A 19,833-nucleotide genomic window follows, 5' to 3' on the forward strand; every position below is an offset into this window, starting at 1 on the left:
AACATCATAGTGTGGAAATATATATAAAAACACAGGACAATCAAATTTTTTGATTGCGCTGGGTCTATAAGAAAATATACTACACTGTAACGAGCTGCTGTGTTTTCATCTGCCAATGACCTACTTTTCCCATCCGCCATCTGCCATATCTTTCCATGGTGTGGACTCACTCACCCAGCTGTTTAACACACACACACAGACACGCACGCACACACACACAAACACAACTTCCAATCCTGACTCTCCATCCTATCCATCTTTCCACGGTGTGGACTCACTCACCCAGCTGTTTAATGACAATGACCAACAATATCGTTCCAATCCTGACTAATCATAATTCAAAAACCCACTGCTTTTGGTGACCTTGTTTCTGCATGTTACTTCCTCTTTTCACTGAACCAGGCATAGAACAGAGTAGGATTTGGGGTGGCAGGTAGCCTAGTGGTTAGAGTGTTGGGGCAGTAACCGAAAGGTTGCTGGATTGAATCCCCGAGCTGACAAAGATAAAAAATCTGTCGTTCTGAACAGGGCAGTTAACACACTGTTCCCGGGCTGTCATTGTAAATAAGAATTTGTTCTTAACTGACTTGCCTAGTTAAATAAAAGTTACATTCAAAAATACTCTCCCCTCCATAACATAAGTCATGTTGCTAGTGATTGGCTCAGTAGGACCAGGGGGGACATTCAAAAGGAACATGTTGTTGCACAGAATTGCAACAGAACAGCGTAGGGCCGGGAACCAATCAGAGTTGTAGTGATTCAATCAATCAGCCATTGGCTGATTAGTAGGGGCCTGGCGGGCATATTCAAAAGCGACATGTTGTAGCAAAATGTTAAAAGAGCAACACCGAGAAAGAATGAGGCTAGGCACTAAACAAGTTACACAACAACAACTGGAAACCTTGGTCTGATACACCAGTATCACCGGGAAGGGTTTTATAAGATCTGGAAATACTTAGCTAGGTGTGTCCTTCCCCCCTTGTTACCCTGGTGTGTATCTGTCTATCATGGAAGTTAATAGCAAACTTAGTGTAGAGTTACTCTCCCATCCAGCCCTCTCTGGGGAAATATGAATCTGGCAGGTTTATGGTCAGAATCCATTACTAATCTTTTGGAAAAGGGGTTTTCACATACACTGCACATTCTGTGGACGTTACTGTGCGATCTCAGCAAGCTGCAGAGCAGTAAGGAAGGAGCCATGGGGAGAACTGAGGCTCCCTGTGAGAGCTGAGTGGTCTATATAAAACACATAAGTATAGTACATTAAACTCAGCATAAGTAAACATCACATCGGGCGCAATCTGTGCCTTACTCAAGCCAGTGTGCTGTTGATTGCAAACCATTTCAAGACCCTTTCACAGGCGTCTAAATGTAATGTGCCTAACCAGCTGGTGGAAAATGGTTGAAATGGCGTTAGAAACTGATTGAAATGACGTCATTGTGATGTCACGCCCTCTGGGTATTTAGAATGAGAATGCCTATGCCACAAGCATGGAAAGTGTCCCATGACTGTCTCCTGCTATGGACCAAGGTCGGCTGAGTGCATCATCAGCATCACCACCAGCCCATGTCTGTCAAAACCTATTCATTTTCACGGTGTCAAAGACGACTCCTCTCCTCAAGCAACCCTGACCCAATTGGCACCCGGTGGTACAAACAGCAGACTTTCATTAGGCTTTTATAACATCCAAACTGTTCCATGTGTGCATTCCCCCTCCTTCTCTTTCCATTTCTCTCTCTTCCTCTCTGCCTCTATCTCACTCCAACTCCCTCTCAATTTGTCTACTTTCTCCCACTCTCCCCCCTCTCTCTCACTTTCTCCCTCTCTTTTTCTCTCTAGTTCTCCCACTCTCCCCCCTCTATCTCTCTCTCTCTCTCTCACTTTCTCCCTCTCTTTTTCTCTCTAGTTCTCCCACTCTCCCCCCTCTATCTCTCTCTCTCTCACTTTCTCCCTCTCTTTTTCTCTCTAGTTCTCCCACTCTCCCCCCTCTATCTCTCTCTCTCTCTCACTTTCTCCCTCTCTTTTTCTCTCTAGTTCTACCACTCTCCCCCCTCTCTCTCTCTCTCTCACACTTTCTCCCTCTCTTTTTCTCTCTAGATCTCCCACTCTCCCCCTCCTCTCATTCTCTCTCACTTTCTCCCTCTCTTTTTCTCTAGTTCTCCCACTCTCCCCCCCTCTCTCTCTCTCACACTTTCTCCCTCTCTTTTTCTCTCTAGTTCTCCCACTATCCCCCTCCTCTCGTTCTCTCTCTCTCTCTGAGTCACAGACCACATACCAGTGTCCACCACAACTCAGCTTTAACATGTTTAATCAGACTTGTTATTATTACAGACAGAAACGAGTGGAAATGGAAAGGAGAGCTGGAGTGGGGTGAGAGGAGGAAGTTAGGATTACTGCCAATGAAAGACAGTAAAGAAATTAGCTCACACAAGGGTCTGCTGTGTGGTAGTTGTAAGGGCCCACTGGGAGTATTGGGTCTCATAATGACAGCTTCACAGCTGAAGGTGAGATATGTTAGTCTTTCACGTCCACTCCAATGTTCAGGAACATTAAGACTCATTTGTCATGAGGAGTAATCTGAATGCCTGAGGGAGCTAAATTTAAACTGAAACTGATTGTTTCAAGTCTTTCTTTCTCCCACTTCCTTTTACAAGTCACCATGACAGTATCTTTGAAATGATGAGCCCGAGACCATGCTTTGGAAGGTTTTACCTCACAGAACTGCATCGTAGCTCAGTGGTCATAACAAATCCTGTTGCCAATGGTCTGTATGGTTACCAAGATTACTGAAAAGGCAATGACTGCAGAGTGTAATTCTAGAGATAACACATTCATCCAACTTGTTGAATTAAGTTGTATCAATCTACTCCACTTCTAGTAGGCCTATTATCATTGACATTGCTTTTCAAGCCTACATTCAGCCTACACAGCTGCCAACTTAGCCAACCAAAGTGTCGCCAGGAGAGATATGATTCTGACACATTCAATTTTCTCATAGTGATGCTGATCCATATTGCCATTCTTTGCCACTCTTTGCCACGGCGAATGTGCTGACACAAACAACAGTCAGTCTCTGTTATGTTATTCATGTGTAATTCCTTGGTTATAGCCTGGCGTGAGACTGTTTATATTTAGTGGTTTTAGGATGACAGGCTCGTGTGGTGCCGCTTAAAATGACTTGCACGGCTTCTTTGTCACTTTTGGGGTTTTGAGAGGAAAGCGTGTGACTGATGATGGCCAACTGTGCCACGCCACACTGCCAGTGCTACTAAGCCTCTTTTATTAGGTGTAAATCTGAGGGACTCGATAAAGTTGGGCTATATTAAAAGGTAAGGTTTAGCCAACTGGAAACCACTATGGCAAATTAAAAAGCAACACGATGTGTAATAGTGTAGTTATTGTGTGCTTGTTTCAAATCTCTAGTGTATGTTGAATACTCGACAATCAATTCGCAATCGATTTTCAGAACGATTATTCACAATATGCGTAGGTGAACAACCCTGACGAGTGACAGGCTGATAGGTAAAAAAAAATCATCGCTGTAGAGGTCACATGGTAGAGACGCGGGGAATGAATGGAAACACACACAAACAGATCAACTGAGCCAACAACCCAGATGAGAAATGTGCACTAGGCAGAGGAGAGATGTGCCGACTCCTGTCCCTTGCGGCTGGCTGCAGCTGCGAGGCTCTCCCTCCTCTAGTGCTGCTGTGGTTTCAGACTGGGGGCAAAGCAAGTGGGCCAGGGCCAGAGACGTGGCGGGAGGGAGGGAAGGACAGGGGAATTTCTGACATGTTCATGGTGATCTTCCCCAGGGGCATATTTAATGGGGAGCAGGCAAGGCATCCTCAGAAGGGGGAAGCGGGAGGTGGGTAGGGACAAGCCAGCGCATTTACAGCTGGAGGCAAGGCAGGGCGGGGAAGGTCCACATAAAACAAGACACTTCCGATTGCTGCATCCCTAAGGGGGACTGACGGACTGACTGACACTCCCTTGTCACAGAGCACAGGGTCAAATAACTAAGCTAGTTGAATTAGTTTATCGGTACATTTTCTATTGGATTGTTATGTGCAGTATGTTTGCTGGAAAGTACGGTGACTTGGTCATGAAGAGATTGGCCATGACACAATGTGCTATATGACATGATCCGGAATTATTTCAATTACATCTGCCAAGTAAGGCTGGTTGAGTACAGCACTGCGCTGATATTGAGTTTGGCTCTATTTCTTGCATGAAAGCTCTGAGACTACAGTGGCTAACTGCATGGTAACTGTATTCCTTGCTACGCTTGGAGGTGTCTGAATCTCTCTCCCCACTAAATGCGTGCCTACCTTCAAGACAGTAAACCACGGACAACCTTCTTTACTAAGGAAAACAAAAAGACAGACGCAGACGTTATACAGTCCTGTCTGCCTGCCTGTCTGTCTGGCATATCACGGCTGTCTGAAACTTGGCTGAGAAGTGAGTGTTCACATGTCTCTTCTTGGGTCAAAGAGCTACACCTTCTCTAATAACGGTTGGAATGTAAGGAGGGACTTCAACTCTGACCTGAAATTTAGAAATGAATCAAAAAGAAAATATGTCAGCAAAACAGAAACAAATAACTGCCACTCTGCTCTGACAGTGATTATTTCTGGTTGTGATGGTAAACTTGGACCATGACAATCCCTGACCTTACTTCAGAGTTAGGGCTGACCAGCCGGTTGGCCACGTGGCATGTAGTCTTGTTGTTTGGCTGTGTGAGTAATGAGTGGTCTGGTCTGTCGACACTGCTGTGGGCGCGGCCCTCCATTTCCCTCTCCCTCCCTCCCTCTCTCTCTCTCCCTCTCCCCCTCTCTCCCTCTACCTCTCTGTCTACCTCTCCCTCCCAACAGGAGGGGATTGTCTCAGAGTTCATCAGAGGTGGAAAGTGGGTTTGAGTGCAAATCAATTCATGTTTAAGGGCAGGGACAACCCACTGAACCCAGCCTTTTATAAATAAGCATTGTGATTTGTGAACAAGTATAAATCAAGTCAGTGTCTACTTTATGAAACCTGGGGTTGGGTTGGTTTAGCTAGTGTTACGTCTACGACTATGTCTCGTGTGCCATTGGGTTTACATGGACTTATGCCAAGGCTCCTTGTGACACAAGTTCTATTATATGGCATCTATGTCACCATAGACAAACACATTGCCTATAGCTCACTGATGACTAATAGAAGATGCTGGTCAGCATTATAGACTGGATTAGATTGTTTATGTGGTGCATTCAATTATATTCCCATTTTCAAACTATTGCAATGGTCCAATGCAACACAATAATCCTCATTCTGCATGCAGATTACACAGTAATTCTAATTGCACAGATGCATACATATTTGCAAACCAAGGTCAAATAAAGGGTGCTTAAATCTATCCAGTTTCACTGCATGTACAAGTTGGAGGGGAAAAATGGAAATGTGCTTTTTGGCTTATTGCAACCCTGAGAGTGGGGTCACGGGCAGGAATCAACTATTATTGACGGAGACCCTGGAACAATCAGGGTTAAGAGGGAAGATTGATAGATCATAGATTTTTCATCTTGTCGAAATCAAACTAGCAACCTTTCGGTTACTGCCCCGACACCTTTGCAATTAGCTACCTGCCACCCCATGCTCCCATGGTGATCGCAAGGTGACACAGAGAGAGAGAGCACCCCATGTTGACAGAATAAAGCTCAACTTTACCTGCTTGGTGAACAGTATGGCAGTATCCCAATACTCTGGATGCTTGTCGTTATTCTTATTCATCTTTTTTTGCCAAGTGCAAAAGTTACGCAGCGTCATTGCTGCATTGCCTGAGACTTTGGGTCCTTTGTCGTCATCAGTTAGCACAATGAACTTGACAACTACAATGTTGATGTAGTTGAGAATACTGGGGTGCTTGTAGAGCCTAGCTGCCACAGACATGAGGGTCAAGAGGTAATGTTTAAGGTCATCTCCATGGAAACTAGCCATGGACTCATCAGCAACAACCAGCGTCTCCACGTATCTGGGGATGGAGGCAAATCTCTTGGATCTGGGGATGGAGGCAAATCTCTTGGATCTACCTTGGATACCTTTCAACATTGTTTCAGTCCCATTGTGCCCTTTGTTTAAGTGCTTGTATTTCTCCAAAGACGCGGCGACCTCGGGACTCAGACCCGTGTCCACCGCGCACCTGGAGGTCGAGTTACCATTGAAGTTAGCGTTGCTACGGCGCCGGATAACATGCACGCTCTCGGCGCTCCTGGTATTTCCTGAAGTGGTGTCATTGTGGACAGGCTTGATGAAATATTCCCAGCCTTTGAAACCGAATGCGCCTTGCAAGCCCTTGCACAGACTCAGCGCTGCGTATGACAGCCGGTCTGAGTTGACATAACCAGAGTAAAAACACCTGCTCAGGTCCCCGCTTGCAGCTGGACTGGAAGCAGAGACGGTGGGGGCAAGGAAATTAGAATCTGGATGCAAATCAAGCACTAGCTCCTGCTGGAAGGCACGTATTTTAAGAACAATTATCCCCGTAAGAATATCCTCGCCGTTGTCAAAAACATTAGGCTCATATTGTTTGTCATCCAGTCTAATGGGATAGCAAAGTTCACTTTCACTCTCCATGCAATTAACGGATCTGGAGTGTAGAATCACGAAACAATAGAGCAATATTGTCCTTATGAACATAACCATGATTGATTTTATTGAGTAACCTAATGTTATGATCAGGAATTGAAATGAACAGCAGAAGTAGCCTGCACGAGCCGTAAGCGTTCCCTCTAATGCAGTCGTAATCAGTGATCGATACAACAGAGAATAATCCAAGGCGCGAATGGAAGGCTATTCTAAAACAATTGCCGTTACAAGTCCGCTCAGTGCAAAATCCTTCAGTATCTGACCCGTTCCCATCATCTACCTGTCTGCTGAGCCGATTGCTGCCTTCTGTGGACTTTATGCTTTGGCGTCATGAGTAGCCTAAATATTGAGAAATTGTAATCAGAGTTTTTGGGGTCGTAACTAGTTACCACAGCCGCAAAGTCATAATTATGGTTTAACCCCGCCTATTTCTACAATTTCTCTTCAAATCTGATTTTAAACCTAACCTTAAATGTATCCCTAACCTTAACCACACTGCAAACCTTATGCCTAACCATAACCTTAAATTAAGACTATAAAGCACATTTTTGTTTCAATGATTTTTTTTTACGATATAGACAGTTTTGACTTTGTGGCTGCGGTAACTAGTGACAACAGAGTTTTTGGGGAGGCGCTCGGGAAAGCTCATTGGTTATGCGTCTCAGTTCAAGGTTTACTCTGCGACCACTTGAAACTCTGTCCTGTATTAGTATCACCACTTCCGCGCAGCACACGAAAAGCAGGGTTTTCTTCCAACTTACCCCTCGAGCTGGATCTGTGCTATGTTATGCAGTGCATAGCGCGCAGCCTGCCTCCATACACATCTGTATCCAAAGCAAAGTGGCACAACACCAAATGAGTGGTATATTTTGCATTTGTTTACTAGCCAGTGACTATACTCTACAAAATGTAATTTTATATAACATGGCTTTGTGAATGAGTAAGATGTATCTAGGGTTAGGTTATGCTTCAACACCCACTGAGGATACAAATATGGTCCTCTTATTGGCAGACGAGCTCAGAGACAAACATCAGTGGCCGTGGATAGTGTGCATAATTGTAATTTTGTGCTCAATATACACATTCTTCTTGGGGTTTATAATTACCTGAAACTAGTGGGCTTACATGCCTATGCACTGTAGTATAATTGAGCCAGTGAGACAGGGTTTAGGCTATATCTGATTATAAAGTAATCATGCTATCACAATCATCATATTAATCATCAGCAGCAGATCATCGGGGAAAAGTCCATTCAAGTTCAACACGAGTTTATAGCCTACGATGTAACACAGTAGCCTAATGTTACTATGGAATTGTGAAAATATGAATACAACACAACCTTGACAAAGTGAAACAATGTGATGTGTTGGGTACTTTTACTTGACGTTTTTGCTTCGTTCAAGATTGTTCAAAACTCCAACTTAATTTAGATTGATGCCTGGCGGTGTCCAGCCAGTCCTCTTTTTAGATACAATATTCTGGAGGCTGAAACAAGTGCGCCATCTTGTGGCAGAACAGGCAGAATCATGTACACAGCTCCCATACTGCATGTCTATGTGTCCCCTATTTGAAATAAGTAATGTCTCATCGAATAAATTGAATACAATTAGCTGCTATCATCCATTAACTGTTACGTTTTAATTGTGTGCATCATTTGTTTGATTTCTTCCCATTTAAATGCATTTTTTTTGTAACATACATGGGTTTCAACGACATCACCAGAAGCGCCTACATTTGAATTGTGAAACAACACTGCCACATCGTGGTTAAAAGACGGCGATTGAATAATACTTTTGTTTTATCATTGGTCATTATGATAATTTAGCTGACGCCTGATAGAGACTTCGAAGTAAAGTAGCCTATTTTAATGTGGCCAAAATGGGAACAGAAAAATATGTAATAGACATCGAAGCATTTTAAAAGTCCCAAAGTGAATGTGATGCGATTGCATTTATTTTTTTTAATTGTAATTTTGGCATTTTTATTTAACTCCACATTTGTGTGTTAGATGTGGGCGTGTTTAACTTAATTGAATGTGTCTAACGAAAACACCATTATTACATTATTATTGTTGTTTAACAAAAAGCCATTTTACATTTTTACTACCAGGCTATAAATGTCAATGGCTATAGCCATAAACTGCCTACTGATCCTAAATAATGTGCACGTGTCGAGCTCAGTCAGTCACTGAGAACGAAAAACAGCAGAAGCACAGCCTACAAAATAATTCCAGAGAAGAGAAAAGTGCTCAAGTCTTTCCTCTATGTAACATTCGCGGCTTTATTATGTAATCTATGTAAGTGCTTCCTTTGAGCTGAAATCAGATATTTGGTGGTAAACAGTCCAGTCACAGAGGTTCTAAATACTATACTTCGTCAGATGGAACGTGAAGATAAGACTCGAGCCTTAAGTGTGCGCCTTAAGTGTGCGCGTGCAGTTCTGGAAGAGATTTGATTATATTTTCAGACTCAGGCTGCAGTTTGCCGCTGAAATAGAGAGCTACGCGTAATGGAGTGAGTTGAGCCAACTGTTTGCTGGTATTACTTCGACCTGACTCGGTCTAGGGACGTCCCAAGGATCCCGTTTAGACTTTCCCGTCTAGAATATCTGTTGGAACTATTGAAGAGTGGGCGTGCCAGTGAGGTCCCATTGGATCAATTTGATTTTAGTTGATGTTTTTTTCTGTAAGCACGAAGGGGTGGAGAGAGCAGCAGCAAATGATATTAAAAAATAAACCACTTAGGCCTATGTTTTAGAAGAGCAAGGCTGTATAAATACCAGAGCCACGAGAAGTCGCCGCTTATTCAGACTGCTACAGGTCTCGAGTGCTGACCTCAACTAACTATTAGAATAATTCTTTATTTTTAGTATAGACAACTGTTTTGCAACTCCTATAGATGTATTGGTGGATGTTTAATTTATAGCGCAATTTTATGTTGAGCACTCAAGACTGTATGGTACCTGTCATACGCGCTCTTCTTTATTCATAGCAATTTTTCTATTAAGAAGAAAAAATATCTTATTTTACATCGTTTCTTTGATAGAAACGGTGCTTGTGATAGTAATCAAATGGGTTCAACTTTGCATATCACTTTATTAACCCTGTCCTTAAACAACGTTGTGCTGTCGGAAATGTTCCACTCGGAGGAGACCATACCCGTCAGAAACAGTGTGAAGACCAGCGGTCGGCTCTGGAAAAGGAGCGAGGATCAACAGTGTTTCAGATTGACAGCTTTCGGCCAGGACTTCACATTGAATTTGATTCCGGATGACTCGTTTGTTGCTCCAAAGTTAACCATTCAGCACATACAATCGAAACATCTGGCTGCGCTTTTCAACGGAACCAGATCAGGGCATTTTACCGGTGGTATCATCAAGACAGAAGAGAATGGGGACGAGCTTAAGGGCTGCTTCTTCTCAGGGAATGTGGACACCGACCAGGAATCTGTTGTCGCGGTGAGCCTGTGCCACGGGATGCAAGGGTTCTTCATAGCGCATGGGAATGTGTATCTAATTCAACCCAAAGTTCTTGGCCAAGGTAAAACAGAGAGATCACTCTTGCAGGTGCACATTATAAAAAGGAGAGTTTTGACCGACGTACAAAATGTGTCCAAGACTTTCCAAGCGTTTGATCAGGTGAAGGATAAAAGCCGTCTGGCCACAGATGACGGCACTGCATATCCTGTTGATGATGCTGAGATAGCGACGGGACGGAAGCGACGGTTTGTCTCCTCTCCAAGATATATCGAGACGCTGGTCGTAGCCGACGCTTCAATGACACATTTCTATGGAGACGAAATAAAGGTGAGAGCATGAACTGGCACAAATTGATAACCACAAACTGAATATATTGTTAACAAAAATTAGAAACCAATACACTAATTATATCTTTTTTTGCATTGGCTGCAATGTGATGGGCACATTTCCAAACGCGTCATTACACACAAAGGGTTTTCAAAGCAGTTTAATTTTCCAGGCAAAAATAAGCGCCTGAAATGTCATTTGTGGAACTGTCAAGGCAGCCCAGCCTGGTCTCATAGACTAGGCGTAATATAGTAAATGTAAATCCGTGAAAACTAAATTAGTATATGTTACTTGGTATGGTTACCCGGTAAAATAAGGGTAAAATTAATAAAAACATATTAAACATATGATAGAAGTTTATTTAACCTGTCTAGGATGAGAGTACCGCAAGCGGCACTCCCCCCCCACCCCCACTGAAAAACCAGTGCCGCGAAATTCAAAAAAAATATTTTTTTTAAATATTTAACTTTCACACATTAAAGTCCAATACAGCTAATGAAAGACACAGATCTTGTGAATCCAGTCAACATGTCCGATTTTTAAAATGTTTTACAGGGAAGACACAATATGTAAAGATGTACATCTATTACCTAAAAACACATTAGCATAATCCACCATCTTTTATTTGTCCACCAACACCAGTAGCTATCACCAATTCGGCTAAACTAAGATATTTATAGCCCCTAACCAAGAAAAAAACTAATCAGATGACAGTCTGATAACATATTTATGGTATGGGATAGGTTTTGTTAGAAAAAAGTGCATATTTCAGGTAGATGGCATAGGTTACAATTGCACCCACCGTCACAAATGGAATAGAAAAACTACTTAGAGCAACGTGTTTACCTACTTACTAATCATCAAACATTTCGTAAAAATACACAGCATACACGAATCGAAAGACACAGATCCTGTGAATACAGACAATATTTCAGATTTTCTAAGTGTCTTACAGCGAAAACACAATAAATCGTTATATTAGCATAGCACATAGCACATAGCAGCCCAGCATTGATTCTAGCCAAAGTGAGCGATAAAAGTCAACATCGCCAAAATATATTAATTTTTTCACTAACCTTCTCAGAATTCTTCAGATGACACTCCTGTAACATCATATTACACAATCCATATAGAGTTTGATCGAAAATGTTTATATTTAGCCACCAAAATCATGGTTAGACAATGTGAAATGTAGCTCAGCTGGTCAGAAAATGTCCATGCGCCACTTAGACAGTGATCTACTCTTATACATAAATACTCATAAACGTGACTAAAAAATATAGGGTGGACAGGGATTGATAGACAATTTAATTCTTAATACAATCGCGGAATTACATTTTTAAAATTATCCTTACTTTTCAATACAGTTTGCGCCAAGCGAAGCTACGTCAAAAAACATGGCGTCCTAAGCCACTAACATTTTTCGACAGAAACACGATTTATCATAATAAAAATGTCCTACTTTGAGCTGTTCTTCCATCAGTATCTTGGGCAAAGGATCCTTTCTTGGGTCCAATCGTCTTTTGGTGGAAAGCTGTCCTCTTGCCATGTGGAAATGCCAACTGCGTTCGGGATGAATTGGAAGCGTGCCCAGCAATTTACAGCGTTTCAGAAATAAATGTCCCAAAATCGCACTAAACGGATATAAATTGCTATAAAACGCTTTAAATTAACTACCTTATGATGTTTTTAACTCCCATAACGAGTAGAAACATGACCAGAGTAATATTACTCCCTCCACTAATGCTTGGAACAAGTGCGGGTCGATGTCCTCCACGCGCATTACGCAGCAAGAAAAGACTTGCTAGCTACAGGTTTTTTTAATTTATAGTGCCTGTGAACGCGCAATCGACCCCATTCAAATCGTCATCACGTAAAGGCATCCAGGGGAAGACGTAAGCAGTGTCCGTATAGTCATAGCAATAACAGTGCCCTTTTAACTGACTCCAGAACAGTGGCCAAAATTTCTGAAATCTGACTCCATGTCAGGGAAATTGCTGTAGAATGGGCTCTGTTCCACTTAGAGACAAAATTTCAACTCCTATAGAAACTATAGACTGTTTTCTATCCAATGATAATAATAATATGCATATTGTACGATCAAGAACTTTGTGGGAAGCCGTTTCAAAAATTACACGATTAGCATAAATAGTCACAACAGCGCCCCCATCCTCAACAGGTTATTAAGGCAAAAACAAAAGGAGGGTGGATGGGTGGGCATATAATGCAAATGTCTAGCAATCTTTGTTCATGGATAACTTTAGTATTTTAGCAACTTTGCAACTACTTACTACTTTTTAGGTAGTTTGGAACCACTTAGCATGTTAGCTAACCCTTCCTCAACCTTAACCCTTTTAGCTACCCCTAACCTTAACCCTTTAACCTAACTCCTAACTGTTAGCCATCTGGCTAACATTAGCATTAGCCACCTAGCCACCTACCTAACGTTAGCAACAAAAAATTGGAATTCGTAACATATTGTACATTTTGCAAATACGTAACATATTTTACAAATTGCACATACAGTGAAAGTCAAAGGTTTGGACACACCTACTCATTCCAGGGTTTTTATTTATTAAAAAAAAAATCTACATTTTAGAATAATAGGGAAGACATCAAAACTATGAAATAACACATATGGAATCATGCAGTAAGCAAAAAAATTGTTAAACAAATCAAATATATTTGAGATTTTTCAAAGTATCCACCCTTTGCGTTGATGACAACTTTGGACACTTGGCATTCTCTCAAACAGCTTCACCTGGAATACTTTTCTCATACTCTTGAAGTATATGCTGAGCACTTGTTGGCTGCTTTTCCTTCACTCTTCAGTCCAACTCGTCCCAAACCATCTCAATTGAGTTAAGCTTGGGTGATTGTGGAGGTCAGGTTATCTGATGCAGCACTCCATCACTCTCCTTCTTTGTCAAATACCCCTTACAAAGCCTGGAGGTGTGTTGAGTCATTGTCCTGTTGAAATACAAATGATAGTACCACTAAGCGCAAACTAGATGGGATGGTGTATTAATGCAGAATGCTGTGGTAGCCGTGCTGGTTAAGTGTGCCTTGAATTCGAAATACATCACTGACAGTGTCACCTGCAAAGCACCCCCACACCATCACACCTCCTCCTCAATGCTTCACGGTGGGAACCACAAATGCAGAGATCATCCGTTCACCTACTCTGTGTCTCACAAAGACATGGCGGTTGGAACCAAAAATCTCAAATTTGGACTCATCAGACCAATGGACAGATTTCCACTGGTCTAATGTCCATTGCTCGTGTTTCTTGGTCCAAGCAGATCTCTTCTTATTATTGGTGTTCTTTAGTAGTGGTTTCTTTGCAGCAAATTGACCATGAAGGCCTGATTCACTCCGTCTCCTCTGAACAGTTGATGTTCAGATGTGTCTGTTACTTGAAGTCTGTGAAGCATTTCGTTGGGCAGCAATTTCTGAGGCTAGTAACTCTAATGAACTTATCCTCTGCATTAGAGGTAACCATGGGTCATTCTTTCATGTGGCGGTTAAAGTAATGATGGACTGTCGTTTCTATTTGCTTATTTGAGCCATTCTTGCCATAATATAGACTTGGTCTTTTACCAAACAGGGCTATCTTCTGTATACCACTGCTACCCTGCCACAACACAACTGATTGGCTCAAACGCATTAAGAAGGAAAACAATTCCACAAATGAACTTTTAACAAGGAACACCTGTTAATTGAAATGCATTCCAGGTGACTACCTCATGAAGCTGGTTGAGAGAATGCCAAGAGTGTGCAAAGCTGTCATCAAGGCGGCTACTTTGAAAAATATCAAATATCAAATATATTTGGATTTGTTTAACACTTTTTTGGTTACTGCATGATTCCATATGTGTTATTTCGTATTTCATAGTAGGACAGACTATGTTTGTTTCCACACTCGGGACTCTGACTCTCTATTGGTTATACAGACTCTTGGCCTCCCATCCTATTCTAACCACCTCTTGCTGGCTTTGTATTCATGTTACCTGATGAAATTGCTGTACGATATGATCTTGTTGCCATTTAATGCATATTCACATGTCATAAATCAACACTGCAGAGCTCTCTCTATCCTCTGCCGTACCCTGATTGTATTACTGGACCATCTACCCTGGACCATCTACTGTTGCTAGCCGCAATTCAGACTTGATATCTGCTCTGATATCTGCTTCACTGATTTCTGCTCTCGTGAAAGCCTGGGTTTTCTACGCGTTAACCCTAGAAGCTTATTGCCTAAAATTGATCAATTGAAAGTGTGGGTTCACAGCTCCAATCCAGATGTATTGGTCATTACTGCGACGTGGCTAAGAAAGAGTGTTTTAAACACTGATGTTAACCTTTCTGGTCATAACCTTTTTTGGTAAGACAGATCTTCCAAAGCTGGTGGAGTAGCAATCTTTAACAAGGAACACCTTCAGTGCTCGGTTGTCTCCACCAAGTCTGTCCCCAAACAATTAGATTTTCTGGTTCTAAGCATTAAACTTTCAAATAGCTCTTTGTTGACTGTTGCTGGGTGTTATTGTCCACCATCAGCACTGGCCTGTACCCTAAATACCCTATGTCTGAATTTGTCCTGCTAGGTGACCTAAACTGGCAGATGCTTAAACCACCTGACCAAGTCCTAAAGCAATGGCACTCCCTAACTCTTTCTTAGATTATTACCAATTCCACAAGGTATGTCTCCAAACACCCAGAAAAGGCTACATTCCTTGATGTTATCATCACAAATAATCCTGATAGGTATCAGTCTGGTGTTTTCTGTAATGACCTTATCGATCATTGTTTTACAGCCTGTGTTCATAATGGCTGCTCAGTGAAACGACCTGTCCTGATTTGTCATAGACGCTTGCTAAAAAACTTTAATTAGCAAGCCTTCCAATCAAATACAATCAAATCAAATACAATTGTATTGGTCACATATGCGTGTTTAGCGAAATGCTTGTGTTTAAGCTCCAACAGTGCAGTAATATTTAACAAGTAATATCTAACAATTTCACAAAAATACCCAAAATACACACAAATCTAAGTAAAGGAATGGAATTAAGAATATATAAATATATGGACGAGCAATGTCAGAGTGGCATAGACTAAGATACAATAGAATACAGTATATACTGTACATATGAGATGAGTCATACAAAATATGTAAACATTATTTAAGTGACTAGTGTTCCATTATTGAAGTGGCCAGTGATTTCAAGTCTATATACATAGGCAGCAGTCTCTAATGTCCTAGTGATGGCTATTTAACAGTCTGATGGCCTTGAGATAGAAGCTGTTTTTCAGTCTCTCGGTCCCAGCCTTGCTGAACCTGCACTGGCCTCGCCTTCTGGATGATAGCGGGGTGAACAGGTAGTGGCCCGGGTGGTTGTTGTCCTTGATAATCTTTTTGGCCTTCCTGTGACATCGGGTGCTGTAGGTGTCCTGGAGGGCTGGTAGTTTGCCCCCGGTGATGCATTGGGCATACCGCACCACCCTCTGGAGAGCCCTGTGGTTGTGGGCGGTGCAGTTGCTGTACCAGGCGGTGATACAGCATGACAGCATGCTCTCAATTGTGCATCTGTAAAAGTTTGTGAGTGTTTTAGGTGCCAAGCCAAATTTCTTCAGCCTCCTGAGGTTGAAGAGGCGCTGTTGCACCTTCTTCACCACACTGTCTGTGTGGGTGGACCATTTCAGTTTGTTCGTGATGTTTACGCCGAGGAACTCGCAGCTTTTCACCTTCTCCACTGAGGTCCAGTCGATGTGGATAGGGGGGTGCTCCCTCTGCTGTTTCCTGAAGTCCACGATCAGCTCCTTAGTTTTTTTGACGTTGAGTGAGAGGTTACTTTCCTGGCACCACATTCCCAGGGCCCTCACCTCCTCCCTGTAGGCTGTCTCGTCACTGCTGGTAATCAAGCCTACTACTGTTGTGTCATCTGAAAACTTGATGATTGAGTTGGAGGCGTGCGTGACCATGCAGTCATGGGTAAACAGGGAGTACAGGAAGGGGCTGAGCATGCACCCTTGTGGGGCCCCAGTGTTGAAGATCAGTGAAGTGGAGGTGTTGTTTCCTACCTTCACCACCTGGGGGCGGCCCGTCTGGAAGTCTAGGACCCATTTGCACAGGGCGGGGTTCAGACCCAAGGCCTCAAGCTTAATGATGAGCTTGGAGGGTACTATGGTGTTGAATGCTGAGCCATATTCACTGAACAGCATTCTTCCATAGGTATTCCTCTTGTCCAGATGGGATAGGACAGTGTGCAGTGCGATGGCTATTGCATCATCTGTGGATATATTGGGGCGGTAAGCAAATGGAAGTGAGTCTATGGTGTCGGGTAAGGTAGAGGTGATATGATCCTTGACTCGTCTCTCAAAGCACTTCATGATGACAGAAGTGAGTGCTACAAGACGATACTCATTTAGCTCAGTTACCTTTGCTTTCTTGGGTACAGGTACAATGGTGGCCATTTTGAAGTTTGTGGGGACAGCAGACTGGGATAGGGAGAGATTGAATATGTCCGTAAACACTCCAGAAAGCTGGTCTGAGGATGCAGCTAGGGATGCCATCTGGGCAGCCTTGCAAGGGTTAACATGCTTAAACATCTTACTCACATCGGCCACAGTCCTTGGCCCGCGTCGTTGGCACTGGGTTATCCTCAAAGCGGGCAAAGAAGGTGTTTAGCTTGTCCGAAAGCAAGATGTCGATGTCTGCAACATGGCTGGTCTTCCTTATGTGGTCTGTGATTGTCTGTAGACTCTGCCACGTACGTCTCGTGTCTGAGCCGTTGAATTGCGACTCCACTTTGTCTCTATACTGACGTTTTGCCTGTTTGATTGCCTTATGGCGGGAATAACTGCACTGTTTGTATTCGGCCATATTCCCAGTCACCATGCCATGATTAAATGCAGTGGTTCACACTTTCAGACCTGGCCTCTGTAAATTGGTATAGAATCAGCTTGATCCCCTATGTCGAAGACTTGGACCTTCATTTTTTATATTTTCAGTGGTATTGTTAACAAACACACCCCCATAAAGTAAAATGAGAATTAAAACAGGTTCAGCCCCTGGTTCGACCGTGATCTGGCAGAGTTACTCCAACTCAAGAATTCCATTTGGCGCAAGGCACACGCATACTCAGGCTGACTGGCTCTCGTTCAGGCAAATGAGAAATAAGTGCACTCAGGCTATCTGGAAGGCCAAGTTAGTTACTTTAAGGAGCAGTTCTCTCTATGTGGGTCTAACCCCAATATGTTCTAAAAAACGGTTAAAGACCTGGAGGATAAACCCTCCGTCTCACAGGTGCCCATGTCCCTTCATGTTGATGATGTGGTTGTTACTGACAAGGAGCACATGGCTGATCTCTATAATCACCACTTCATTAAGTTAGGATTCCTATTTGGATTCAGCCACGCCTCCTTCCCCTTCCAACATTTCCTCATCACCCACCCCTTCTAATGTTTTCCCCTGCCCTGCTACAACGCTTCTCCCTGTAGGTGGTCACTGAGTCCGAGGTGCTAAAGGAGCTTCTTAAACTCTCCTCTCTGGGAAGGCAGCCACGGTGCGTCCTTTATTTAAAGGGGGAGATCAACCTGATCCTGACTGTTATAGGCCAATTTCTATTTTTCCCTGTTTATCAAACGTGTTGGAAAAACTTGTCAATAATCAACTGACTGGCTTTCTTGATGTCATAGTATCTAGTCCCAGTTGGTTTCCGCTCAGGTTATGGATGTGTCACTGCAACTTTAAAGGTGCTAAATTATGTCACCATTGCCCTTGATTCTAAGCAATGTTGTGCTTCTTTTTTTATTGACTTGGCCAAAGCTATTGATTATTATTATTTTTTTCTTATTTTCAATGACGGCCTAGGAACAGTGGGTTAACTGCCTTGTTCAGGGGCAGAGCGACAGATGTTTACCTTGTCAGCTCAGGGATTCGATCTTGCAACCTTTCGGTTACTAGTCCAACGCTCTAACCACTAGGCTACCTGCCGCCCCAAATACGGTAGACCATTCCATTCTTGTGGGCCGGCTAAGGAGTATTGATGTCTCTGAGGGGTCTTTGACCTGGTTTGCTAACTACCTCTCTCAAGGAGTGCAGTGTATTAAGTCAAAAAATCTGCTGTCTCAACCACTCCCTGTCACCAAGGGAGTACCCCAAGGCTCAATCCTAGGCCCCACGCTCTTCTCAATACACATCAACAACATAGCTCAGGCAGTAGGAAGCTCTCTCCTCCATTTATATGCAGATGATACAGTCTTATACCATCCTACCCATGCTAGATTACGGAGGCGCAATTTATAGATTGGCAGGTAAGGGTGCTCTCGAGTGGCTAGAGGTTCTTAACCATTTGGCCATCAGATTTGCCACTAATACTTCTTATAGGACACATCACTGCCCTCTATACTCCTTTGTAAACGGGTCATCTCTGTATACCTGTCGCAAGACCCATTGGTTGATGCTTATTTATGAAACCCTCTTAGGCCTCACTCCCCCCTATCTGAGATATCTACTGCAGCCCTCATCCTCCACATACAACACCTTTTTCTCCCAGCCACATTATGTTAAAGGTCCCAAAAGCACACACATCTCTGGGTTGCTCCTCTTTTCAGTTGGCTGCAGCTAGAGACTGGAACGAGCTGCAACAAACACTCAAACTGAACAGTTTATCTTCCTCTTTTCATTCAAATAATCAATCACGGACATGTACTGACAATTGTGTCTGTTTTGCTTGAGGTAGTGTTGTCTCCACCTCCTTGCCCTTTGTGCTGTTGTCTTTGCCCAATAATGTTTGTACCATGTTGTGTGCTGCTACCATGTTGTTGCCGATGCCATGTTGTGTTGCTACCATGTTGTTGTCATGTTGTGTTGCTGCCATGCTATGAGGTGTCTTAAGCCTTTCTCTTGATGTAGTGTTGTGGTGTCTCCTGTCGTGATGTGTGTTTTATTCTATATTTAAAAAAAATATAGAATAATTCCAGCCCCGCAGGAGGCCTTTTGGTAGGCCGTCATTGTAAATAAGAATTTGTTCTTAGCTGATTCGCCTAGTTAAATAAAGGTTAAATAAAAATAAATAAAATATATTTTTATGTCTTCACTACTATTCTACAATGTAGAAAATAGTAAAAACAAAGAAAAACCCAGGAATGAGTAGGTGTGTCCAAACTTTTGACTGGTACTGTACATTACAAATTGTAATTCGTAACATATTGTATGAATTGCAATTCGTAATGTACCATAATATATCAATTGTAATCACATGTTAATACAACATTTTACCTTGTGGGTTTACGTACAGAATAAAACGAAATGCTCTGAGACCAGGTTGGGCAGCCATGACTCATGTGAGGCTGTGCAATTCCAATATCATCCCACATTCTCACAACCATGACAGGCACAGCAC

The 19,833-nt window shown here is 42.7% G+C and overlaps 2 protein-coding genes across 2 annotated transcripts in view; one reads left to right on the forward strand and one right to left on the reverse strand.

Annotated features, from left to right (window-relative positions):
- Positions 1-6,976, reverse strand: part of adamts15a (ADAM metallopeptidase with thrombospondin type 1 motif, 15a) — a 28,453-nt gene extending 21,477 nt beyond the window's left edge. Inside the window, exon 1 of the mRNA XM_055942937.1 lies at positions 5,708-6,976. Within this exon, the coding sequence (XP_055798912.1) occupies positions 5,708-6,682 (975 nt within the window). The 5' untranslated portion in view covers positions 6,683-6,976. The remainder of the gene's footprint in view (positions 1-5,707) is intronic.
- A 2,393-nt stretch (positions 6,977-9,369) lies between these two features.
- Positions 9,370-19,833, forward strand: part of adamts8a (ADAM metallopeptidase with thrombospondin type 1 motif, 8a) — a 33,997-nt gene continuing 23,533 nt past the window's right edge. The window contains exon 1 of the mRNA XM_055942938.1: positions 9,370-10,429. Within this exon, the coding sequence (XP_055798913.1) occupies positions 9,695-10,429 (735 nt within the window). The 5' untranslated portion in view covers positions 9,370-9,694. The remainder of the gene's footprint in view (positions 10,430-19,833) is intronic.

Source organism: Salvelinus fontinalis, chromosome 13, assembly GCF_029448725.1.
Source record: "Salvelinus fontinalis isolate EN_2023a chromosome 13, ASM2944872v1, whole genome shotgun sequence".
Classification (NCBI taxonomy): Eukaryota; Metazoa; Chordata; class Actinopteri; order Salmoniformes; family Salmonidae; genus Salvelinus; species Salvelinus fontinalis.